The following is a 26,393-nucleotide window of genomic DNA, read 5'->3' as shown; positions in this document are numbered from 1 at the left end:
TGTTAGAGATAATATAGGTAAAATACCTGGCACAAGTAACTTCCCTGAAGAAAATTAACAATAGTTCATAATATCATCTAAAGTGTCATATTCTTATTTCCTGGTTGTTTCAACAATGGCTTTGATAGTTGTAATATTCCAAACAGAATCCAACTGAGGTTCACAAATTTCACTTGGTTGTTATCTCTCTTTAGTCTCCTTTTATACAGAATATGCTCTCCACCTTTTTTCTTTTCTCAAAAACATTGACTCTTTGGTGAGTCCAGGCCACTTGTAGGATGTTCCACCTTCTGGACTGCCTGATTATTTCCTCCTGTTCTCATTTCACGTGTACCTCTGTCCCCTGTATTTCTTCACAATGGGAGGTCTAGTTTTGACAAGGCTTGATTAGTTCATGTTAAGTATTTTCATCAAGAAGATCTCTTTTATTGGTCAAGACCCCTTTTATTGGTCAAGAAACCGAGGCCAAAACAGGAATTTGGGAGCAAGCTTATATATATGGTATTTGATTTTGAGTCAGAAGGTCTGAATTGAAAACAAGCCCTACCCTAACATTTGGACAATTCGCTTTATCTGTTTGAAGCTTATTTTCCTCTGTAAAGAGAGAGGGTCAGGACAGATGCTCCCTCGTGTGTTTTTGACTAAAGGTTAAACATCCATCTTCACACCATTAGTTTGATGAGCATGGACTAGAGAACTGAAATCTACCTTCTCCTAATTCAGGGTTCTTTCCACTTTACCTTATTGATTCCTATCAAACACTTAGCAGTGTGTGTTTGTTTTAACTGAGGTATAACACAGTAATATGCTTTGATACACTAATCTTAAGCGTACACCATGATGAATTTTTTTTTTTAGATAGAGTCTTTCTCTGTTGACCAGGCTGGAGTGCAGTGGTGTCATCATAGCTTACTGCAACTTCAGTTTCTGGGCTCAAGCAATCCTCCTGCCTCAGCCTCCTGAGTAGCCAGGACTACAGGCATGTGTCACCATGCATAGCTAATTTTTCTATTTTTTTTTAGAGATTGGGGGGGATCTCATTTTTGCTCAGGCTGGTCTTGAACTCCTGACCTCAAGCAATCCTCCTGCCTTGGCCTCCCAGAGTTCTTGGATTACAGGTGTGAGCCACCACGCCCAACCTATGAATTTTTATATTTGTTTATAACTGTGGAACCTACCAGGCAGATTAAATCATGGAACATGTTAGCAATGACTGGCTAAACTAATGGTTTTGCTACTATTAAGTTTAGAATGAGTTAAGCATATGACTTTAGTTCACCTGATATATAAAATGAAAGACAGTTGCAGAGTTCCACCACAGTTTAGAATCAGGAAAGTCAGAATAACAGGTTTGCTATAATATTACTATCTTTGTATGCTCTTTCTGGAGCCATCTATTTACAAATGCTATGACAAAATATATTTTCATGTTAATTAAACATATTTTATTATATGCAATTAAAAAATAAAATACTAAAGCCCCTGTGTTAGCCACCCTTTTTACTCACTCCCTAGTCAGAGTTAGTGTCAGGGTTCAATATGCTGTTCTCTCCTGGGTGCTGACCACGGTCACTTCAGATGCAGAAGGACCAAATCCCAAAGAGTGGATAAGCCCTCAGAGACTATGGCTACAATTTACTTCCTTTATAAATTGTCTCATGCTTCTCACTTCTGCCTTGCTTTAATACTAAAGCTATGTAAGGTATGTGGTAAAGTTTAAAACATGTTTGTGTTATATGTGTGTGTGTGTGTGTGTGTGTGTGTGTGTGTGTGTGTGTGTGGGTGTGTATTAAATACATCTGAAATGAATAGGCAAATCTGGAAATCTACGGTTTTTCTCTGTCCTTAGTGAACGTAAGTCTACATCACACACAAGTTCCTTGCCTTTCTTGTTTCAACATTACAAAATGGCGCACAGACTCGTGCTTGGGGTTGAGCCTGTTTGCCTTTGTTCAAACCAACAAACTGGGCATTGTCTTTGCACAGTCAGTCAGAGCTCTAAATAGTTGTCAAGAATGTGTAACCAGACATGTAATTACCAAGAGTGCCCTTTTACAGACCCCATTTCAACTAAGTGCATTCCCCTCATTTCTCATATTTGCCAGGCTTGTCGGTTTCTCCAGACTTCAAGCCCAAAGGCGCGGGACCATCTGTGTCTAGGACAGCACCTATTATGTGGTTGGAATTCAGCAAATGTTGAAAAATAATGATAATTACTTGTAGAGCAAGTTCGAGAGTTCCTTAATATAATTCCAAGTATTTCCACTTGTCAAGGGGGGGAATCTTTGACATAGAGGCTTTTTCCTTGAGGAGAGACAGCCTGATGCAGGAGGGTGGAACAGGGTTTGGGCTTCTGTGTATAGAGGGGTGTGATCTTGGGTAAGTCACTCACCTCGCCTAAATCTGAGCCCCTCTCTCTACAAAACGCTGATGGTTGTAAAGCTGCATCATTCCAGGGCTGTGATGAGGATTAGAGGAAACAGTGGGTAGGAAAACCCTTTGTAAACTAGGAACTGTCCTGCTATCCGTGGCTTTCTTACTGTTACGGTTCTCCATGCTTCTCAGGGACCACCAAACTCACAGCCTTGAGCTAAGCAGGACTGCAGAGCCCTGGTGTAACATCCTCTGCTCCAGGCCTTCTCTGCCAGACCCAGGGGCCTTCTGGGATCCCACAGGGAGACATCAGGTGGCTGCCCATAAGGGATGTCTTGAGAAGTGACAATGTTCTACATTCCCCATGGCATCTCCCTTGAGAGCCTGCACTAGAACTTCAAGTCCTCACCTTTAAGCTCCTCCTTTCACAACTTGGCAGAGCCTTTGTGTAGGAAGTTTGACAAAATGTACCAAGAACTTTACAAATCTTCACAGTCTTTGAGTCTGCAATTCTATGTCAAGAATTTGTCTTAGGCCGGGCGTGGTGGCTCATGCCTATAATCCTAGCACTCTGGGAGGCCGAGGCGGGCGGATTGTTTGAGCTCAGGAGTTTGAGACCAGCCTGAGCAAGAGCGAGAGGAAATTATCTGGACAACTAAAAATATATAGAAAAAATTAGCCGGGCATGGTGGCGCATGTCTGTAGTCCCAGCTACTCGGGAGGCTGAGGCAGTAGGATCACTTGAGCCCAGGAGTTTGAGGTTGCTGTGAGCTAGGCTAACGCCATGGCACTCACTCTAGCCAGGGCAACAGAGTGAGACTCTGTCTCAAAAAAAAAAAAAGAATTTGTCTTAAGGAAATTACTAGCATGTGTGGTATTTATAACAGTGACTGATTAGAAACAACCTAACTACCCAACCACTACAGGATTAATTTAAAAGTTTAGCTGGGTACACTGACTCATGCCTGTAGTCCCAGTGACTCAGGAGGTTGAGGTGGGAGGATCACTTGAGCCCAGGAGTTCAAGGCTGTAGTGAGCTAGATCGTGCTACTGCACTCCATCCAGCCTGGGCAACAGAGTGAGATCCTGTTTCTAAAACTAACTAACTAACTATTACAGTCAATATAGCCATTAAAAATTATGTATTAACAGAGTAGTTAATGATGTGAGAATGTTAGCAATATATGATGTAAAAAGAAAGCAGGTCACCAAACAGTACAATTCCATTTATAAGTAAATAAATAATCATACTTGGGGAAAAAGAAAAGCCCCAAAATATATTAAATGTTAATGATTGTTGGTGAATGAATTACAGGTAATTTTCTTTATACTTTTCTGTATTTTCTTCAATGAATATATTATTTTTATAATGAGAAAGAAATATTTTTAAGTCCCTCCTTCATGTTAAGGAATTGGATCTTCCAAGGCTTGGTTAAAATGGATAAGTTACCTAAAACTTAATGGTCAAAAGCATAAGTTGTCCAGATAAAACTGGTTTTTAATCCTAGGTTTGCTACTTTGTAAAGGTGCAATCATGGCCAACTTACTTAAGGTCTCTAAGTCTTCGTTTTCTCCTCCATGATATAGGGATTGCAGGTGTTTGCTACACAGAGCTGTGTGAGGAGTCAATGAACCAGTGTGAGTAAGGTGCTGAGCAGGGTGCCTGGCACATGGTAAACGCCCATCAAGGGGGACTACCAGTAATAGCTAGTTACTCGTGCCACATCAGCAGAGCAGTCTGTCAGTTTAATCTCTGGTTTTCTTCTTGCAGGACAGACAAGAGGAGTTAGGAGTGGCGGCGCTGAGGATCCAGGAGCCCCCAGAGCGGGTGGGCACCCTCTCCTCATCTGGGTGGGTCAGCCCTGCCCCATAGTCCTGTGCACTGAGTGGGGAGAAGTGATATGCTTGTATCCCAACAAAACTCCAGTGAGGAAAAACTGCCCCACTTTAACTGTTCTGTCATGTAATGTTCAGAACAGCCAAATACCAGCTGCTGGGAGAACAACAAATTCTAATTTCCTGACTTGTATGTAGTGAAGTTTCATTGTGTTGGCATAGCTTTGCATTTAATTTCCTTAGCTTTTTAGACACAAACAAAGCACTCCCAACAAGAAAACTGAAATAAAAGGGAATAACTGCACAATGGAATACACATGCCAATTTGAAGATGTCACTGACAGTCTCATAATTACTCATTAAAATAAATGCATGCATCTAACAAAAGAAATAAATATTTTTACTTGCAAAGCCATGCAATAGCAATAAAATCATATTTAGGGAATATAAAGAAAGTCATGCTTGTTTTATTCTGTGCCACACCCTTAGTCCCTTATTTATATTTTTATATCAAGCAATTCTGTCAAATTTAGCAAAATACATCATCCTTCCAAAGAATCAAATAAACATGCTTAGATCTCAGTATAAAAAAATAAAACTATTTCTAGCACTCAGTGGGAAAAAGTCATCAAAAGAAGTTCAAAGCCAGTAAGACATTATTTTAAAACATTAGCTAATTCACAAATATCCCAACCAAACTGGAGATTACTCAGTGCTGAAAAAAACATTCCTTTTGGCAAAATCAATTTCTATTTCAATCTATTTCTACCTTACTTTTCTTCCTTCTTTTTTCCCCTATTAGTCTTCTCTCTGTCATCTTTTATATGTTTATAAAAAGGTCTAAGAAATTCTTTTAAAACCTAATTTTAAAGATATTCTTTATAGTGATTCACAAACTATAGTTACTTTTTAAAAAGTCAGTCTTAGAGCTGGGTATGGTGGCTCACGCCTCTAATTCCAGCACTTTGGGAGGCCGAGGTGAGAGGATCACTTGAGGCCAGGAGTTTGAGATCAGCCTGAGCAACATGGAAAACCCCATATCTACAAAAAACAGAAAAATTAGCCGGGTGTGGTGGTTCATACCTGTAGTCCCAGCTACTCAGGAGGCTGAGACAGGAGGATCCCTTGAGCCCAGGAATTTGAGGTTGCAGTGAGCTATGATGACACCACTGCACTCTGCCCAGGCAACAGAGTAAGATCCTGCCAAAAAAAAAAAAAAAAAAAAAAAGAAAAAAAAGAAAAAAAAGAAAAAAAAAGTCTATTTGCAAATTATGGTGTAAATGAAAGCAACTTGTAGCTCATGGCTAGAATAGAGTTTTGTGAGATTTTTTTATTTTGCTAGATTAACACGGTGCTGTGAACGCAGTATGTTCCTGATTACGGTAGTCCACCCCTTAGCAGCGGGTTCACTTTCTGTGGTTTCAGTTACCGCTGTCAACTATGGTCTGAAAATAGGTGAGTACAGTACAAGATATTTTGAAAGAGACCACATTCACATAACTTTTATTACAGTATATTATTGTTTTATTGTATAATCATTGTTGTTAATCTCTTACTGTGCTTACTTTATAGATTAAACTTTATCATACATATGTATGTATAGGAAAAAACATAGTATATATAGGGCTTGGTCCTATCCACGGTTTCAGGCATCCATGAGGTGTCTTGGAACATATCCCCTGTGGATAAGGGAGGACTATTGTAAATACATGTTAGATAACAAGAGGGGTGGCAAGAGAGAAGTGAAGGGTTCATAGCAAAAACTACCCAAACCACCAGTTTCCTAAACCACCTGTGTACGACAGTGTGGAAACCACTATATTAAGGTAAGAAAGAATAATGGTCTTCAACTTCTGTAAGAAAAATAAAAATTGTTAAGTTACAGTTATGGTTGAATTTTTTCAACCCCAACCCCCTCAAGAATTTATTTTGAAGTCGTAACCCCCAGTACCCCAGAATGTGACCATATTTGGAAACAAGGTCATTGCATATTGCAGATGTAATTAGTTAAGATGGGTCATACTGGAGTAGGGTGGGCCCTTAATCCAATGTGACCGGGGTCCTTATAAGAAGACAGCTATGTGAAGACAGACACAGGGAGAACACTGTGGGATGATGAAGGCAGAGCCTAGCACGATGCAGCTGCAAACTAAGGAACAGCAAAGATTGCTGGTACCTACCAGAAGCTAGGGAGAGGCAAGGAAGAACTCCTCTATGGGCGTCAGAACAAGCATGGCCCTGCAGATGCCTTGATCTCAGACCTCCAGCCTCCAGGACTGTGAGACAATACACTTGTATTGTTTTAAGCCACCCAGTCTGTGGTACTTTGTTAGAGTACCCCTAGGAAATTAATACAATTACTTTATTTCATTTTATTTTAAAACTTTTTTTTAATATCCTAAGATATGCTCATATAGAAAATTTGCAGAACACATCTTGAAAGGAAGGAAAAAAAAATCACTGTTTTGTCAGTCAAAAATGACTAAAATTTGATGTATTTCTTCCCATTATTTTTCCTATAGTTTTTAAGTTTTATATAGCTGTGACTATATAATCCCAGATAAACCTTGTACAGCAATATTTTCTGTTCTTTTCCTTTCCTTTTTTCTTTTTCTCACTCTGTTGCCCAGGCTAGAGTGCAGTGGCATCATCATAGCTCACTGCAACCTCCAACTCATGGGTTCAAGATATCCTCCTGCCTCAACCTCCCGAGTAGCTGGGACTGTAGGCACACACCATCACGCTTACCTAATTTTTAAAATTTTTGTAGAGATGGGGTCTTGCTATGCTGCTTAGGCTGGTCTCAAACTCCTGGCCCTAAGTGATTCTCCTGCTTTAGCCTCCCAAAGTGGTAGGATTATAGGCATGAACCACTGCACCTGGCCAATATTTTCAATTAATATTACAAAATACATTTTCTGTGTTATTACAAACTTTTTGTGAACATCTTTTTAATTTTTCAGTGTAATCAATGTTGTCTAGATTATTGTCGGGCAACTTTATTTTATAATTCTACTATTTTTATTATTATAGTCTTTTGGATTTGACTCTTGAGGAGTTAAACATGCTTTTGATTATTTCATCAGTTCTCTAAAATGTGCTGTGTGAGAAACAGGAGGTAGGCTATTTAATTAAAAAACAGGCCATCAAATAGACCCTAATAGATCGAGGTCACACTTAAATCGACTGGAATGGGGTCACAGCTCAGGTCTATGTGTTAGTATGAGAGTGATGCTTCAGATAATTAATGAATACTTAGTCCTAAAATACCAAGTTGGGCAATCTGACCACTTTGATGATGTAGATTCTGGTAGAACCAAACTCAGAGCCCAGGTTTCCTGATTCCCACTCCTCCATCATTTCCATTTCTCTACTCAGGTCATGGCAATGATTCCAAAAAGTGTTTAAAGTGTTGTTTAGTTTTAACTCAGCCGAAATATATTTAATAGATGTCTCTGCCACGTCATTATGAAAGTCTTGGTTTTAAGTATACTTCACCCAGGGTTTTCAAACTTTTCTTAGCAGTGGAAATCTTGTCTTAAAAAATATTACTAACATTTCCAATTTATAAGACATACAAAAAAAGCAGAACTTGTGTGGTGGCAGGAGGGTGGGCCAGGCAGTGAGCTCAGTGGTCCTATTACTAACTCCCCAGACCTTCCTTGGAACATGCAGGAGGCCCTGAACCATCTCCAGGGAACCTTAAGAACCACAGTTTATGAAGCAGAACACATATTCCAGTTTTTCATCTACTCTGTATAGAATGGTGGTGCAGAAAGGGACGTTCTTAGAGGTCTGATTCTTTCTAAAGAATTAATAGTTTTGAAAAACAGCTTTTAAATTTTTCCTAAGTAACTAGTTCCCTCTTCTGAGTGCCTGACTTCTTCCCAGTTCCTGGAAATTTCGAAATGAGTAGTGACATTTACAAGTGGCTGATGTTGAGTCCAGATCCAGATCATCCTATCTTTAATTCCTCTTGCTGTCTACTGGCATCCCACCTCCTCTGCATTTTCTCCTCTCTCTATAACTAAAGAGCTAAGCTGTGATTCTGAAGATTGAGCTTGTGTAACACTTCTCCACAAGTACTATTTCAAATCTGAATACAATTTTTTTTACAAGCCAGGCAGCTAATAGTGGTAAATTCTAATACAATAAAACATGTAATTCTGTGAGATGCAGTAGCCCTTCCTGTGACTTTGAGTAGCATTTCTAGGAGTTATAAAGTCTTTGTGCCCATCCAGACACTTTCTTGTCCAACTCTTCCCTTTCCCCGACACCTCTCCACTCCTCAATGCTCAACTACCCTCCAGGAGTGGATTGTAGGCAAGGATCAGGACAAATCCAGGTGATCCCGCGTCTGGCATGCTGGCCCCTTGACCTGGTTTTGACTACCTTTTCTGATGTGTATTGGCTAGGATCTGATGCATCATATTCTAGCTCATGATTCTATTTCAGTGGTGACATTAAATGGCTGAGCATTAGAGAGGCCCACTGGTCTGGTCACTTCCTGCGATTTAGCTACACAGGCTGAGGACATAAATATCTGATCAAGTGTAAATAAAAGTCCATTATCTCCTTAACCAGCAGGTCTGGTTTGGCCTCCCCTTGACAGTACCCCTGACCCCCTTCACCCAACCACCTACCAAAAGCAGACATACCTGACAATTATTAATGTCCCCATCCAGCTTCTCTCAGCTACTTCCTATGGCTCCCATCTTGATTTCTAAAGCTAGGACTATCTTTGACCCAATTTTTGTGGCCCTTTGAGGATTTCACAGATATAGTCATTTTTACAGTTTAAATGGATCTAAGCAATCCTGATATAGGAAAATACAAATTTATAAAAAGGATAAATTAAGGGACAGTAATTCTCTTTATAAAAGGTTTCAAATAGTTCTTCTACAAATAGGAAGTTCTTCTGCATTCAAAATACTATTCTGTTTTTTACATAATGTTTACAAAGACCTTTCCCCTGAATACAGGTACACACGAAGTAAACATACTTTTTCATTTTCTAGCAAGCTAGGTACACTTAGCCCAGCTGCTCTCAGTGATAACCTGCTTGTTAACACAGTCCTCATCAGCTCATCTCCACTCCATTTTTCACATTCCTTTCTCCTTCTTGTGCTTCCTGGGATCACCCCCTAAGTTAGCTACCTGCACCTAAATCCTTGTCTCAGGATCTGCATTTAGGAGACTAGAGCTAAGCTAACTTCCTCCTGGCAGACGTGGCAAGATCTATAGCCCCGGTAGCTGGGTAGGGGGTTGATGCTGCCCTCGGCTGGTTCTTCTTTTGTTGCCCTTTGATCTGTTTCTGCATCCACGCCTTCCACCTTGCTGTATGCTGGAGTAGTTCCTTCCTTTTAATCCAACCGATACACTAGTTAAAAAGACTTTGACTCTCTCCACAAATGCTCAAAGATGGTCTTTCATGGGCTGAACCTGGCTGCTGAATCTACAGTATTCCCCAGGTGCCATTAACAACTTCTACTGCACAGGCCACCCTCTTCTACCTGGCTCAGGGGAATGAGCGATTGATCACAGGGCAGAGGCCAGGACCTTTCCATCATTTCATCCAATCCTCTAATCTCACATGTAAGAAAACTGAGGGCAGAAGAGGGTAAGCATTTGCTCAACACCTTGTCCATCAGAGAATAAGAACTCAGATCTCTGACCCCTAAACCTATGCTTCTCCCCTTCTGAGCTTTTTTTGAACATAGCCCATCATCTTTTTCCTTGTTTGACTCAGATCCTCTTGCTCACCAATACTTTCATTATTTATTTCCAGTTGACCTAAGTCCTCAGTAACCCTGAACGCTTAAGTTATATCCATGCAGTCCTCCGCCCTCCTTTTCCTGCCCCATTCTGAGGTTGAAAATCCATTTCCCTCATTATTTTTGCAACAAAGGAAAACCTAGGAAATAAGTATAGTGATGAACAGTGGGGTTGTCATTGTCCATCTAATGCTCTTGCATAATTAAGCTCCCCCTGGAATTTCCATGCCTGGGTGTGAAAGGACTGTTGGTCTGGCCCATTGTACCCAAGGCAGATGAACATCCACAGCTGAACTCAGGACAGATCGTCTGCTATCTGAGCTCTGGGGAGCCAGGGCCAAGGTCTGGCTTGACTTGCTTGATAGTCTGGGCTCTGTTTTCAACTTCCACATTGGGTCCTTCACTCAGCTTTATCTTCTGGTTCCACTTAACCTGTCTCTCTCTTGCTCAGGGTTCTCTGAACTGAGTCCTCTGCCCAGTGTGGCCAGTTGCCTCGTTCTTCCAACTTCTTAATCTCTGTCTAAGCAAGCTATTTTTTTCTCTGACCTAAAATGCCAAATTGGTACTTATTTTCCAACTATCACCTTGATTATCTTTTTGGGTGGGTTTATTTTGTGTCCTCAAATAGATTCTCAAGGACAAGGGCCATGACAAGTCTACTTTCTGGCATCATGTACTGCACAAGGCTTATTATGGACTGAATACTTGGGCCTCTTCCTACTCCCAATTCATATGTTGAAGCTCTAACCCCCAGTGTGGCTATATTTGGAGACAGGGCCTCTAAGTAATTAAGGTTAAACAAGGTCATAAGGGTGGGGCCCTGATCAATAGGATTAGTGCCCTTAAAAAAGAGACACCAAAGAGATCATTCATTCTCTCTCTCTCTCCTCTCAAGCATGCACCAAGAAAAGGCCATATGTAAACACAGTGAGAAGGCAGCTAGCTGCCTGCAAGCCAGGAAGAGAGCTCTTGCCAGAAACTGAATTGGTCAGAACCTTGATCTTGGACTTCTAGCTTCCAGAACTGTGAGAAAATAAATTTCTGTTATTTAAGGCTTCCAGTCTGTGGTATTTTGTTATGGCAGCCCAAGCTAATACATGTCTATTAATTGAAAAGATGGCCCCTACCCTGGGAGCTGGAGTGAAGTTTTGAGCTGGGAACATGTATACTGCTCCTTTGTTAATTAACTTTGGTTTTGAGTTGAAAATCAAATCTTCCTTTGTCAATATCATCCTTTCCTTGGTTTGTGACAGCATCCTCTCAAGTGTGAACAAGGCTCTAAACCACAAGCAAATCTCTTATCTCCTTGTCTATACTGACTTCTGACATCTTGTCAGATGCCAAGTCTTAGAGAAATCTACAGTCCCAAGACTTCTGACATCTCCTGTAACCAGGCCTTATTACCCTGCCCTGGCTCTTGCCTCTTACTTATCTCCAGTCTTCAACCAGCATGCAGAAGAGGAAATGAAGGCGAAAGGTTAATAAACATGTGTAAAGATGCACAATTGATAAATAATAGAACCAGGGTTTAAACCCAGTTCAGTTTTGCCCCAAATCTAGAATACTTTCCATTAGATCTGTTTAGTGCTCTCTCCATATTGCTAGAATTTACATTGTTCTGCTTTGTACTATGGCTATTTTTGAAATTTTCTTATGCTCATTATCAGATTGTAAGCTCTCTGAGGGTAGGCTGTCTTGATCTTCCTGATATCTGGGGCGATGACTAAGCCAGTGCCTGGTACTGGGTAGGCACTTCAAGAATAGTTACTGACTTGAAAGTGGGAGAAAACTGTTGCAGTGGTGAACAGGAACCAGCAGCTTAGGAGAGAGATTTAGAGAAAGACAGTAGGAGAAGGAAGAGATGATTCTGAGTTGGGCTTGAGGCGATGGAAGGAATTTGGACAGACAGAGAGGAAGGGGGTTGTCTGAGGTGGGCCTCAATGCCTTTGATTTAGAGTTGAACCTGTGGAAGGAGGCTGCCTTGGCAGGCCCTGGTGTTTCTGCATCAGGTCTAGCTGTGTACACTGAGCAAGTTACTTAACTTTCTTGGATGCTGGTTTCCTCATGTGTGAAGTGGAAAAAATAAGAGTACCATTTGGGGTTAATGTGAAGAATAACGAGATAAAACATGTAAAGGACTTAGCACATTGTCTGTGTTATCTATTATTAACAGTAAACATTATTATGAATAATAATATGGTCTGAAAATTCAAATGTACACCAGTTTAGTTCTCTGAGTAAATTATTTAACTTACCCTCTACAGATAATGCCATTACTGTTGATTGACAAAAACCAAAATCATTTAAAAGCACCAACAAATTCACAGGGACACTTTGGTTTCTATAATTTTCCTAATCAATGGATACCAGGAACCTCTCAATATATTTTAGCCTTACAAGGGATTCTCATAGTCAAAAATATAAAAAACCAAACTATTGGGAAGCAGGAGAGTCTAAACCTATTCTGGGTAGAGGAGACTAACTGAGCCAAATCAGAGACCTGTATTTTGGGAATAGGCTAACCTGGTGAACATCCCTGCTCCACTTCCAGGCTGTGCTTTTAAGGAACTTGGGCACATTCCTTATCTTCCAGTACTTTGGTTTCCTTACCTAAAATGAGGTAACATTACCTCAGGGCTGTAAATGGAGTACTGTACCTAAAGCACTCAACAGGAGGGGTGCGCATATGTGTGTGTGTGTGTGTCTGTGTTGTGTTGTCTATGTATATATAGGGGTGGGGTAGAGACACAATTTATGCATAAGAATTGGAGGATAACGACGACGACGATGATGATGATGGTGATGTGTGTGAAGTCCAATCATGAAGGAAGGGCCTGGATTTCCATCACAGTGAGACAGCTGTTCTCAACGTGTGATCACTATAGACAGCAACATTAGCTTCATTTGAGAACCTGTTAGACATACACATTCTCAGGCCCTCTCCAGACCCCCTGAATCAGAAACTCTGTTGGGGGGGCGTCCAGCAATCTGTACTTTCAAAATCTCTCCTGCTGATTCTGATGCACTCACGTTTTGAGAACACCTGCTGTAAGGTAATAGAGAGCCACTGAACGTTTTTGGATGATGGAGAATATAAATGATTGTTGATTGAATAGGATTAAACTGCCTAACTACCTATTAGCTTCCGAGGCTGCTGGAAGAAGCCTGTTTATTGATCCTCAGTTATCTCCAGGTACAAAACTCGGGTTAGTACTTAGGGCCCCAAACCCAGTGCTCACCTACTGAGCGCTGCCAGGAACGCGGCACCAGGCAACCACAGGAGCTATTTTGGACTTGGCCGGGTAGCCAAGGGATGCTCAGAGAATCCCGCAACTACAACCGTGTCACGGATTTAGCCTGGAAAAGAAGAGAAAGAAAAAGACAACCGTATAGGTAAACCGGAAATGAGGGTCTTCAGGGTATACCTCCGGAGGTGGTGGTGGGGGATGGGAGAGGTGGGGGCAGGAGCAAGGAAGGCCCCTCCTCTGCTCGGGTACACCCGGGTCCCGTCCCTTCAGAGCCGGGGTGCGGCGGGCCGGCTGGGCGGGACACACCCTCTCCTTGGGAGACTCGAGGGTCCGTCCGCCTCTTTGCATTTGGATCCAGGTCAATTTTCTTTCATTTATTGTTCCTGCGAGGTAGGGGCGTTTTCTTACCCTGACTACCTCCCCGGGGAAATCCCAGTCCGTTTCATCCCTGCTCCTGCCATTTTCGAGAGCGCCAAGCGGGGTCGGGCGCCGAGGCCCCACCCTGGGCGCCGGGCGTCGTGTCGGGGAGCTGCCCGCGCTGCCCGCGGCCGGGCCATTGTTCGGGCCCCACCCCTGATGAATATTCACGCCGCGCGGGCGCCTCGCCCCGCGCCCTCCCCGGCAGGGCTCGGGGTGTGAGTGCGTTTCCGCCCGTTTTTCCTGCCGGAGAAGGAAAGGGGGAGCTGTTTTCTCTCTCCTCAGAATATATTTTTGGTGTCCCGTTTCTCCTCCTCCCGCGCCGCCGCTGCCGCCCCCTCCCTCTCCACCTCCCTCCCCGCCTCCGCCTCCCGGGTTATCTTTGTCTCGCTGCCTCGCGCTCACTCGCTCAACTCTCGGCAGCGCCGCGGCCCCACGCTCCGGGCCCGTCCTCGAGGCGCGCGGCGCGGGGCGCGGGCGCCGGGGCCTGAGGCGGCGGGCGACGCCCGGGGGCCTGACGGCCGGCCCGCGCCATGGTGTGAGCGCCGCCGCCGCCGCCCGCGCACGCTCTGTCCGCCCCCCGCGCGGCCCGGCCGGCCGAGAGCCGCGAGCGGCCCAAGAGCGCGGCCGAGCCCGACGCCGCCGCCCCCGGCCCCGGGCCCCGAGGAGAGTCCCCGGCCAGTCCGGCTGCCGCGCGAGGAGCGCCGTCGGCGGCCCGGCCTGCGGCGGAGATACACAGAGCAATAGAGATATTTATTGTTATTATTTGTTTTTTGGTGGCAAAAAGGGAAAATGGCGAACGACTCCCCTGCAAAAAGTCTGGTGGACATCGACCTCTCCTCCCTGCGGGTGAGTGGGCCCACGGGCGGGCGCGCGGGGAGCGGGCGGCGGGGGCCGCGCCCTGGCCGGCCGGGCGCTCGGGCGCCGCTGTGGGCAGAGCCGCGGGCGCGGCGGCCCCTTTGTCTGCCTGTGTAGGCATGTGCGGGGACGCGGGGCGCGACCCTTCGCTGCCCCACGCGCCCCGGCCACCGAGCCCCGTGCCCCCGGCCCGCCGCGCGACCCTCGGGCGCTGGGGGACCGCACCGGGCGAAACCCACCTCTTTTGTCACCGCCCTTTTTCTCCAACTGCCCTGCTTTATTTCATTTTTTGTCCTCTTTTAAATTATAACCCCTCCCCTCCTTCCTCTCCAGGATCCTGCTGGGATTTTTGAGCTGGTGGAAGTGGTTGGAAATGGCACCTATGGACAAGTCTATAAGGTCGGTGTAGGCGCCTTCTTTGTTTCCCGTGGCATATTGAAACTTCTTGTTGGTGAACGAGGAAAAGGGTGATAAACACGCTGCTCACTGAAAACCACGCTACTTGGCCAAAGTTGGGAAAGGGGTTTCGCCTTGCAGTCCCTCTGTTTTTGCACAGCCAGTTTATATTCAGACTGGCCTTAAAAGACCTCATTTCCTGGCTTTGAGATAAGGAAATAAGCCAAACTCTTAGGCATGCACTTTTCTTCAGTAGAATGGAAAAGGATTTTTTTCATAAGACAACCTGAATTTTTTCTTCTTTCCTCCAAATCTGGCCTTCTGAGTTTATGTGTGATTTAAAATTCAGTGTAGGCAGGCCTTGCTTGTGATGATCCCAAACCTCTGCTTTGGCTTTCTTGAAAATTGTCATCATGTTTCCTCCTTTGAATGCTTGCCAAGTGCTCAAGGTGGGGAGTTTGGAGTTAGCCGGCACTAGTTGATAACTGGCTGTCATACCCTCTACTGATAGATACATATTTTGGGGAAGCAGGGAGGAGTGTTTGTTTGGGCAATGAGAGCAGGAAGAATTACAATGTGGGGATTATAAAATCTGAATTCCAGGAATAACCTGTTTGACAGCTGTGTAATTGAAACAGAAATAAGGGAGAGCGGGGAGTAAAGAGGATGCTCTGGTTTCACACCCACCCAGCTCTTTCTCTTTTTAAAAATCTTAACACCTTCCCCCCCAACGTAAATGAAACTAACAAATCTGGAGACTATGAGTCTGTGCTGAGTAGCTGACACCTGATGTGACTAATAGTGTTGTTCATTTTATCCAGTGCACACTCTAGAGATTATGAAAGAGCTGTAGGTAATGGAGGTGCAGGCCTTGAAAATTCAGATTCTCCCTGTCTTGGTTTGTTTCTTTTTACTAAATGTTTTCTGAAAGTTATCTGCACTGGGAACTTTTCTAGCTGTTAGAGTGGATAGAAAAAATATCTTAAGCAGGGCTTTGTGGTTCACCATGAAGAACTGTCATTGTTTCATTAAAAATGGGGGAGGGGGGAGCTGACTGTAGACGTTTTCTTAGGCCAAATTGAGTGTGGATCCTATTGTCTCTTTTCTGTTTCTTGAATAGGGTTTATCAGTCGCTTGAACGCCTCTCCCTAGCCCCAACTTCCGTTGGCCTGGGCAGTGTACTAACTGGCCTGTGGTCTGAACTTGAGTCAGTATTCTTAGGTGATCTCCAGTGAATTAGCATGTGTTTTGTTGGTTAACTGTTGGGGCTAGGGCCAGATTTTTGAATTTGAAAGAGAGCCCTGTTAACTCGGCCTGCTGGGCTCAACCGAATTTGGAAGGCTTTGGAAAATTTTGGAAAAGATTGTGTTGCAACTCACTGAGTGTCTGGTAACTGGCATAAAGACATTCTCCCCAGTCGTAGTGTTTGTTTAAGTACTGTTTGGTTTTTTTCTAACCCAGTTTTTCTGGCCAAATCTAAGTGGTGAGTATACTCTTCCAAGTGAGTTAGCCAGAGCTTGTTTTTGACCTGCTTACACAGTAGTGGGTTTGTTTGTGTCTTATTCGGTCAGCATGGATGTTAAGGGCAGTGAAATAAGCTAGAAGGCAACAGTTTGTTTTTAAACGATAAGAAAACAGAATGAAACTGGAGTGTGTATTACTTGGTTTTAAGAGGTAGGAGCTCTATGGCAAGCATTGGGCAGGTTGTCATTTCCCTTCCTCATTTCCTTTTTGGTTCCATCCCCTGTTCATCCCAAGCTTTTGAAGTAGAATAAGTATTGGCATACTGTCAGTGACACAGCTCTCTGGCTACAAAGTGTACAGTTGAGGAGAAATTCTGTACTTATGCAAACCTGAAGTATTAAGAAATCTGTGCAGATGTTGCATGCAATTCAAAACAAAGCAGTACCTGAGATTTTGCTCACAAGCAGTTACTTTTTTTATATCATGGGAATTTTCAAACATATACAGAGAGAAAGAGTAGATAGCTTAGTTTAACAGTTATCAGCACATGACTGATCTGACTTTATCTATAGTCTTCCTCTTTTCCTTTATCTTAATGTAAACTCCAGATACCATTTTAGCCATAAATACTTTAGTATGTTTCTTTTTTGTTTTTTACATAATCACAATGTCATTTTCACACCTAGAAAAATATCAACTACCCAGTATCAACATTTTCCTGATTGTCTCGTACATATTTTCTTACTATCCTAAGAAGTTCTTTAATGTTTACAAACAGGTACTGGGAACTTCAATCTTAGAGAAGGTGAAAATAGCAGAGCATCTCTGTTTTCTTCTTTTTAAATGTATAATTTCTTGAACCAGTTACCATTATGCATAGGGGTTAATTTAGCATTTTTGTTGGCATGATTTACTTGTAGTGGTTTTGGGATTAGATTATTAACACTAGACTTTGTTTATTGCTGCTAAACATCCTTTAGTATGACTAGCATCAGAGTTTGGAAAATATTTGTTACTAATTTGTTATTTATAAAGCAGTCTATTTTTTAAACAAAATTTCAGGTAAAACACCCGGAAGCTTAACAACCTGTATCCTAAGTTATTTTAATGTTATATTTTCTATGTTTCATTTTTCAGTTTTTAGTGACAGGTTGTTTATGTTGTGGCAACTATATTTATGTGGAGTGAATGAGTTGGAAGAGGGAGTTTTCTGAGTTTGGATATGTTGCATGAAAACAGCTTTTTTAATACAGGATGTCCCAAAAGTTGCCATACATAGGGAAAATGGGAAATTGTAGCTAAATGTACTTTTATTTAAACAATATTCATTACAGAATTTTTCCTTTGCATGGAGACTTTTGGGACACCCTGTATAGTTGAACAGTGTATAACTTTACCTTAAAAGATGGAATTGAAGCCAGGTGTGGTGGTGCACACCTGTAGTCTAAGCTACTTGGGAGGCTGAGGCGAGAGGTTTGCTTCAGACCTGGAGTTTGAGACCAGCCTGGGCAACATGGTGACCCTATGACTAAAAAAAAAAAAGGAAGAAAGAGAGGGAGTTGGAAAACAGGGTGGAAGGGTATATTTTGTTTAGAGACATTTATTTTTTCCTTAGGTTTTTGAGGGATGGTAGGGAAGGGTAACTCATAAATCAAAACTTTAAAAAAAAAGTTTTGAATTTCTGTCCACAAGATTACATTCACAATGTCATGTATTTATAAAAGAAGTGTCTGTAGCATGATTGTGTGCATGTCTGCTTACTGATTCCCCAGGTTGAATAAAATGTAGTGAATTATAATATTTTCACCCATGGGGACAATGACAGTGTGGAAAATTAAAACCAGAAATAAATCACATTTATTTCCATGTTATTTTGTATTTTATTGTTATTTTTAATATTTATTTGACCATTTTGTGTTTTCTTGGGGTAACTACTGTATTATATTTTGTGTGCATGTGATGGCTGGTGTTGCGGACTATCTCGAATAGAAGACTGCCAGCCTGAGGAGGAAAATTCTAGATCTTGAAAGGACTGTAGTGGGCCAGGCGGCATCCGGTAACAGTAACTTGAAAGTCAGGGTGTTTAAAATCCAGCGGGTGAAATGTCTGAAATCAAGGGTCACTCAAGGGAGGGACCATGGACTTTATGGGAAAACTGACCCTGTCTGACCTTGTCCTTGGAGGAAAGGTATGTAGACCTTGGAGGTTAAGGAGGAAGATAGCCTAGGCCCAGAGACCTGGGTGGTAAGGGGAGCTAACATTGAGCATTTGCCCATTAGGCACTGTGCTAACGCTGTATCCCTCATTTGTTGAAGAAAGACAGGGGACGGGGTATGTGTGGTAGAGGGGTTAAGAGTGACCTTTGGAAATGGCAAGAGGGTTAGGGAGTAGTGGGAATCTCAGAGAGGTTATTTGGGCTTGAGTTGAGGAGGAATATCATTCTTTAGGCATCGAGGAGCCACCGAAAGTTTTGTTGGGATTGGGGATCCCTGGGAGTAGGAAATTTGATCAGATGATGTTTTGGGAAGGAGCAGCAAGATGGTTGGCCTGGGACAGTGGTCCAGAGAGCTGGGGTGAAGACCGAGACAGGGTGGTGGCAGGGGTGGCAGAGAGAAGGAGAGGTTGGGGTGTATACTTGGGTATTCTTCCTTCCTGCCTTTAACTTGAGGAATTCACTCATTCTCTGCAGGCTTTGCTGTGGCCCTTTAAAATGGGCACACTGTTTGCCCATTACATTGGGAGGAGCCTTGGGATTAAGAGGGTGAAAGTAGTAAAATTACTTTTGATTGCTCAGTGATAGAGTGCCCTACAGATTGTCTGGCTTTTAAAACTCATTAGCCTAGCATTTTGGAGCAAGTACTTAAACTTTTGTGAGCTATTCTCTAAATGTTATCTTTTTAAGTGTAGCATTTCTTGCTCTTAATAGGAGATAAAGACATCCACTGGGGCAAAATGAATTTTGTAGAACTAGATGTTTTCAGTAGGAGGAGGATTGTATCAGCTGGTCTGCCATGGAGTGACATGTTCAGGCTTGTTCTGAGACATAGATTTCCTTCATACTGGAAGGTTCTGGACTTGGGTAAGGTGGGAGGAAGGCAGCCCTGTTGAACAAGTATTGGTGTGTAGCTCCCTTAAAGAATATCAACCCCAGACTTTGAAAAGCTGTTTTATTATAACAGGAACATCAAAAGCTTTACAGAAAATCTAACCACCAGATAAAACCCTGCTGATGTTGGGTTTTTAATTCCTTATTGCTTGAAACTTTGTAATAAATGTATATTCATTTGCATAGGTGGAAACTCGTAATTTGCCTTCTTAACCAATATTGAAAATATATATTTCTCTATGTTGACATAGTCCAGAAATACTATCTGGGTACTTTTGATGCAGTATATGTGTTCATAGATTTTTGCAGATTGAACCTGGAGAAGCAAAGAGATGTTTTTTGAAGTAATACATCCTACTTTTGAAATAATGTATCCCTGAATAGGTATGCTAAACCAAGAAATAATCATCTAAGGAGTTTCATTTTTAGGGAACTAAAAATATTATATACTAAGTACATTTTACGTAATAGGTAGGTGATTTGACATGTAAATTTCATACATGGTCTTTTATTTTGTTCCTTTGCTTTATTTGTAAATACTTGGCTAGCTGGCTGCTTGAGTCAAGAGATTGCCCACTTCTGAAGCATCAGATATTTTCCATCTCTCAGTTATATTAAGTTTATGTTGCCTGTGCTTCTTATCATTAATATCAGTGATTTCATTTTTCTTTATTCCAATCATTTTAAAAAAATTGGCAGACAAAAATAGGAAGTTAAGTAATTACACAAGTTACTGTTTTTCAGACTAAGTGGTCAAGGTGCTGAGGCAGAACTATTGGCGAGAGGCTAACACCAGTATGTGATAACCTGGCAGGTTCACTCCCTAGCGTGGATACAGGTGTATTGTGGACAGTGAAGTAAAATGTACCAAAGTGCAGACTGCAGATGGCTGTATTAGAGTTAAGGACTTATTTCACGGTAAATTCTCAAAATTAAACACTACTCATTTAGAATTTGTAACAATTTTAAGGGTTGAAATGATTTTAGGTTACCTTACCTTTGAGTCAATGTTTTAAAAATTTTGTTTCCATCGCAAGTAGATAAATATTGGTGGATTGTGGTTCATCATATAAAGTATTTGCAAGTAAGTGCTTTGAAAATTTACTGCAAGTAGATTTTTCACTAATTCAGTTTGGTTTCTTGTAATGCTAATCTGAATTATCAATGTTAAAATATTACAACATTTTTAATACTTACTTTGAGGGTAATCTCTTGATTATTGGAGGTAGAGATTCCCAAGTGTTTATTTAACTTCTAGAATATTTGTTTGACAGTTGGTTTACTCTAAAAATATGATAACACAACAATTGAGTCAGGGTAAATTTTTTGGACATATTTGAAGGATGGCTAGGAAGAAACAGAGAAGGCCAGGGTAATGTTATATTTATTACCAGTGACCAGTGTGGCAGCAGTATGTTCTTAGGTTTTATAATGTCATATCACTGCTCACCAAACAGAATATGATCTTTTGTTATGAGGCAGGTTCAGTAATAAAAGTCTGCTGGCATTATTCAGAAGAGAAGCTGCCTCTTGGGTTGAGTAATTAAGAAAATGATGTTGGGAGGTACTTTTTCATGTAAGAATTTCAAAGGAAAGGTCAGAATGATAAATTTTAGGACTTTCCAAGTTTTAAAAACTGGGATCTTAGAAATTTTGATATTTAGGTAGCATTATGAGGAACTTAGAACTAAATTGGAGAGACAAAATAGAAAATGATCAACATACGAGGGTGGTTTCATGCAACAAGTACTTACTGTGTTATCTATGGTATGTCGTCTTCTGAGAGTTAAGTATACAGCAGTAAGTGAAGCTGGTGATACATTTATCCTGATGGAACTCAGAAAAGATGGGGATGGACACAAAATGCCAAATATGGAATATCAACTATAAATCCTGTATTGTCCGTGTCATCCCAGGTCTTCTACCAGCGTGCTTGTATTCAGACACAATGAATGCACTGGCACGTGGAAATGGCACATGATGCAGTGTGTTCTTTTTAAGTCACTCAACCTCAGCAGGGCTGCTGTGTATTTTAAAATATAGTAAAAACAAATAACTAGAAAAGTGAAATGAAAGGTAGACATAGAATATCAGCCTAAATTTTTTTATTATTGGCATCAAAAGACATAATGTTGCCCTGTTATATTGCTGTAAATGTTTTTATACACTTAATTTCTGAAATGGTCTTCCTCCTCAAAGCAGACCATACTTTGAGGAGCACTGAACTGGCAGGATTGATTCTGAGCAGGGCTATTAGTAAGCTCTGGCTGGTTGGTGCATTAGTGAGCTGGAGAATTGGGGCTGTTGTCTGAGCCTAGTAGTTGGTTCTCCCACCCTTGAAAAGTAGGGAGCCAGCTATAAGCACAGTGCTTACAGCTTTGTGCTTGATTGTTAAACTGTTTTTGACCCCTGGGCATTGGAACGGTCTCAGATATGGCCAAATATGGATAAGTTATCCTGTTAAATTTAAATAAATGAAAGGAAAAAACCCCACTTTACATTTATAACTTAAAAAACTACTTTAATTTTATGATACATAGGGCCTTAAAAACCCATCAAAGTTATGAATACACATAGTTGTAATCAATTGATACTAAAATGCTTGTGTCAAAACTCAGTTATCCTGTTCCCCAGAGTTATCTATTTTCAGTGCTTTTAGCTGCTACATCTGTTATTTACTGCCATATTTCTAAATTAGATACTTATGTGGCTGTTTTCTTGATTTATCAGTTTTATGTGTTTGTTGACTACCTGTAAGAGTAGTTATAGTGGTTGAACTACTGTACTATAGCTACTGTTCAGTAGTAGCTGAATATTTAGCTTCTATACTTGCTCTGTCCCTTAAATGAGTATATTATAATTTTGGGTTAGAATGATAGTTATTTATATTATCATGACTATGTAAATACCATTTATCTGTGAGCCAAGCAGTTTAATATGATTAAATTTCCTTTTTTAAACAACACCCCTGCCCCCTCATATTGCTTTTACTTTTTCATTTGCTTAGTTTTCTATGTACTTATCATTACTTTCCCCCTCAGATGCCCTGAAAGATATATCAAGTGCCTTGCAAAGTTCATCATTTATCAGTTTTTCCAAATGCTTAATTTAACATCATACATAAGATAATTTAGTATTTTGGAAAACCTATTGATTCCAGCTTTTTCTCCCTGGAGGTATCTTACAGCTGGGTGGGTATGGTTGCTGCTAGACCTCGTGCACAGATGTTGTCCTGGAACATCTGTTTTCTGGATGCCATGGTTGTCTTTTTTGGTTTACTGTCTTATTTTCCTGAAGCTCATCTCCCAGTAGCTTTATAAGAAACGGTGCATGGGGTATCAAGGTTTTAAGTCCATGCATGGCTGGAAATCCCTGTGTTTTCAACCCTGTGTCACACCACTTTGCCTCATGTTCTTTTGTCTGGAGCATCATTTCCTTCAGGGACTTAAACCTCTGATTTCCTGTGGGTGTGGGGTAGTGAGGGATAGTCACCAGACTATGTGAGGTAGAGAAAGGGGACCCTATTGTGTTCAACCACTAAATATGCAAACTTTTACCAGGTCTCCTGATTTTAGCCTTGTATCAGTTGTTTCCAAATAATGATCTTCTCAGGGTTCTGTGGGGCAAACTGCCTCACTTCCTAGAGGTATCCTTCTCAGGTTGTAACTTTTTCCTTTTTATTAAGTCAATTAGTGCTCCATCCACTTTCCAGCCATCAAAACCTGATAAAAATGGTCTCCACTGCCATCTTTTCCCCTTTATCTCTTTGTTCTTTTGTTCACCTTATCTTTTTTTATGGAAATTAACCCTATGACTCCAGTGATCAGTCCACCATGTTTCATTAGAAGTTATATCTTTGATTTTAAACTTAGGATTTTGCTCAGTTTCGTTTTTTTCATCCAGAACAATAATGATAACAACAAAAACAACATAAACAACAAAAACGAAAACTAGAGTATGCAGTGCCTTAGTGCGTGACCTGTCCTGGTGTTGAATTTGGGAGGTGCAAGCCCAGGGAGATGTGGTTGAAGAAGCAGCAGAGGGGAGGCAAGGTGTGAGGCAGTGCCATGCTGGGTATCACCATACTGGCTGCCACTTTGAACAGGCCTTTAAGAGGAGTTTGTTCAGCAGGGTTTTTTTTCTTAGCAGCTTTATTGAGGTATATTTTATGTATCATGAAATTCACCTAATTCAAGCTTATGTTTCAATGATTTTTAGTAAATTTACAGAGTGGTACCTCTGTCATCACAAATCAGTATTGCAGCACTTTCATCATCTCAGTAAGATTCTCATACCCATTTACAGTTAATCCCCATACCAGTGCGGAGCCCCAGGCGACCTCTAATCTGCCTGCCTGTGTTACTTTGCCTTTTTTGAACATTTCATATAAATGGAATCATACAATGTGTAGTCTTTTGTGTTTAATGTTTTTGAGGTTCGACCGTGTAGCAATGTGGGGGTTTGTTCCTTTTTATTGCTGAATTATATCCCAGTATATGGATATACCACATATTGTTTATTTGTTCCCCAATTGATGGATATTGAAGTTGTTTCTATAATAGTTTTTGGCTACTGTGAATGATGATTCAGCAGGTGCTTTTGCGTGGCATCCTGGAGTTCAGAAGAGCTTCATGGTGGAACTGCACTTTGGAGTTGTCCATAGAAGGGAGAAAGGAGCAGAATTTATCTGTCTAGGTCTTCCCCTTTCTCCTCATGTAACCTAACACTTGGTTCTGATGACCCCGTGTGACTGGGTGAGGGAAAAGCTATTGGAAGTTTTGCTTCCCTGAGGCCTTTACCTTCCCCACTCGGATTATAGTCATCACTGTGACTTAACTCATTTCTTTAAACATGAGTATAGTTTCTGTCTTATTGCTGTGAAGGCAAACTGTTCACTATGAGTGAGGTCACTGGTATCAGGAACTAGGCCAAACTAATTGTTTCTTTTCACTATTTTTGTGGGGGGATTCCTTTGTGTAATAGCCATCCATTTGCCACGTAATGTTAGAGACTGGAGTTTTCCTTCATCTCAAGCAGAAGCTATTTGACTTACCGGGATTTAAAAAAAAAAAAAAAAGCAACAAAATCTATTATCTTGGGTCAGAAGAATGTATCCCAAGTTAAATAAATGATTTGCTGTGTTATGTAGGGGAATAAGATTACTCATCTTAATGTGCTTGAAGCATGCCTTCAGAGCATTTTTCTTATATTCTAAAGTGTTTTTGTGTTATCTTTTATTAGGTACTCACTGCATTCAGATCAAACCTAATTAAATAATAGTGTACTTTTTGAAAATTCCTGTACTTAAGAGGTTTCATTCTTACCTGCTTGTGACAGTGACAGAATACTGTTGATTACCAGAACCCTTAACCGCATCAGTTTTTGAGACCCTCTTTATATATTTGCTCTGTAGTTTTATGATTATTCAAGTTTGAGATCTTAGGTTAAAGACTGAATGTTATCTGAGCTAGGGCGATGTATTAAGGGACATAAAATTCATTGGGGGTCCCAAGTTGGACACTGAGTATTGCCTGAGGTTAAGAATGTGCATTTAAAGTGACACACAATCCATTAGGTGTATTCATTTACCTGCTAGGGCATGTCTCAAATTCTAGGGCCTTTGTGGTTTGAACTCAGCATATTTAGAGCATCTTAATTCTCTCTATATATGTACACGTTTTTTCATCTATTCTTGTTCCCTCCCTTGATTCCCAGAAAAAAACTTCTGGGTGTTCAGCTCTTTACTTTTCAGTGATTTGAAGGCTTCTTTCCTGTTTTTTGTTTCACTATCTACATATATTTTGAGCCTGCTCTGCTAGGCAGGATTTCTTTCATTTATTACTGCAGTGCTTAATGTGTGTATAATACGTGCCAGGCACCATGTGAGGCTTGCTCACTGGTGACAATGAACAAGAAAGACAGCTTGTGCCCTTGTAGCGTATAGCCTAATGTTTAAGGCAGAAAATGAACACACAGCTAAAGAGGATGATGTTGCAGATGGGGAAGAGCGGGGGCCTATGGGAGTGTGTGACATGATGGCTAAGCTAGATGTGGTAAAGTACACTTGATCTTAGCCAAAAGTCCAAGAAGTGATGAATATGATAAAGTAGATGTGGTGGTATGCACAGTGAGGCTTTATAACTTAAATTTAGATTCTCTGGATGAGGCATAGATGTGTGAGGAGCAGTGAACAGTCTGCTAGGAATTAAAATAAGCCATTGAGCTGATGACTTACCATCTTGGTTAATATAGCTTTGAATAAAGATAGGGGGGTGTGTTCCATTGATTGTGGTAATCGACTGCCTCCATTCAGTTTGCCTTGAGCTAGCTGTCTGTTGGGAGGCTTTGCCTCCTGCATATGCTGCTGTTTGGTGTTCCTTGCTGTTTTGAATCTCCTACATCAGTTCAGAGTTATCAGCTTATCCATTTAGCACCCTGAACATTCCCATACAGAAGCAGGATGGAGGAGGAGCCCTCCTCACTGTGTCTTATGAGCAGTATCTGGAATAATATCTGGTGAATGAATGGCTCAAAGTAGGCCATGTTCTACTCCATGCTGCACACATGGGGGATACTGCTTTATTCAGCTGCTGGTCCCCATGACTTAGAGCTGGAAGGGGCCTCTGTAAAATGGGAACAGTGGTGTACAGGTTTGTGATATTCAAATGGTTATTAATAAGTTTTTGTAGTTCAGGTTATGCAAGGAAATGATTAAAAGATAAAGTTTTGGATTTTTTTTAGTTGCTATGTATTTGCTTTTTGATAATATGGACAAAAAAATATTGAGTAAAATATTTCTGACCATTCTCTAATCATACTGGAAAGGACTTTGTAGTTACTAATGCTAGCTTTCAAAGTGTGAAATTCTTTTTGTTTTACTTTGTATAACCAAGGACTTTGTTAGTCATCAACTCTAAGATT

The 26,393-nt window shown here is 41.3% G+C and overlaps 1 protein-coding gene across 18 annotated transcripts in view; it reads left to right on the top strand.

Annotated features, from left to right (window-relative positions):
* Positions 1-14,090: 14,090 nt before the first annotated feature.
* The window catches only part of MAP4K4 (mitogen-activated protein kinase kinase kinase kinase 4), a 183,596-nt gene continuing 171,293 nt past the window's right edge, over positions 14,091-26,393 (top strand). For 17 of the 18 annotated variants that reach the window (XM_012641950.1, XM_012641965.1, XM_012641960.1 and 14 more), the window contains exons 1-2: positions 14,310-14,497; positions 14,840-14,905. In XM_012641950.1, coding sequence (XP_012497404.1) covers positions 14,441-14,497; positions 14,840-14,905 — 123 coding nt within the window. In that variant the 5' untranslated portion in view covers positions 14,310-14,440. Of the gene's footprint in view, positions 14,498-14,839; positions 14,906-26,393 lie in introns of all 18 variants that reach the window. The other variant, XM_012641953.1, reaches the window with a different exon arrangement.

The sequence above is a fragment of the Propithecus coquereli genome, unplaced genomic scaffold (genome assembly GCF_000956105.1).
Source record: "Propithecus coquereli isolate 6110/MARCELLA unplaced genomic scaffold, Pcoq_1.0 Scaffold171, whole genome shotgun sequence".
In the NCBI taxonomy this organism is placed as follows: domain Eukaryota; kingdom Metazoa; phylum Chordata; class Mammalia; order Primates; family Indriidae; genus Propithecus; species Propithecus coquereli.
This window is presented reverse-complemented; position numbering and strand designations above follow the sequence as displayed.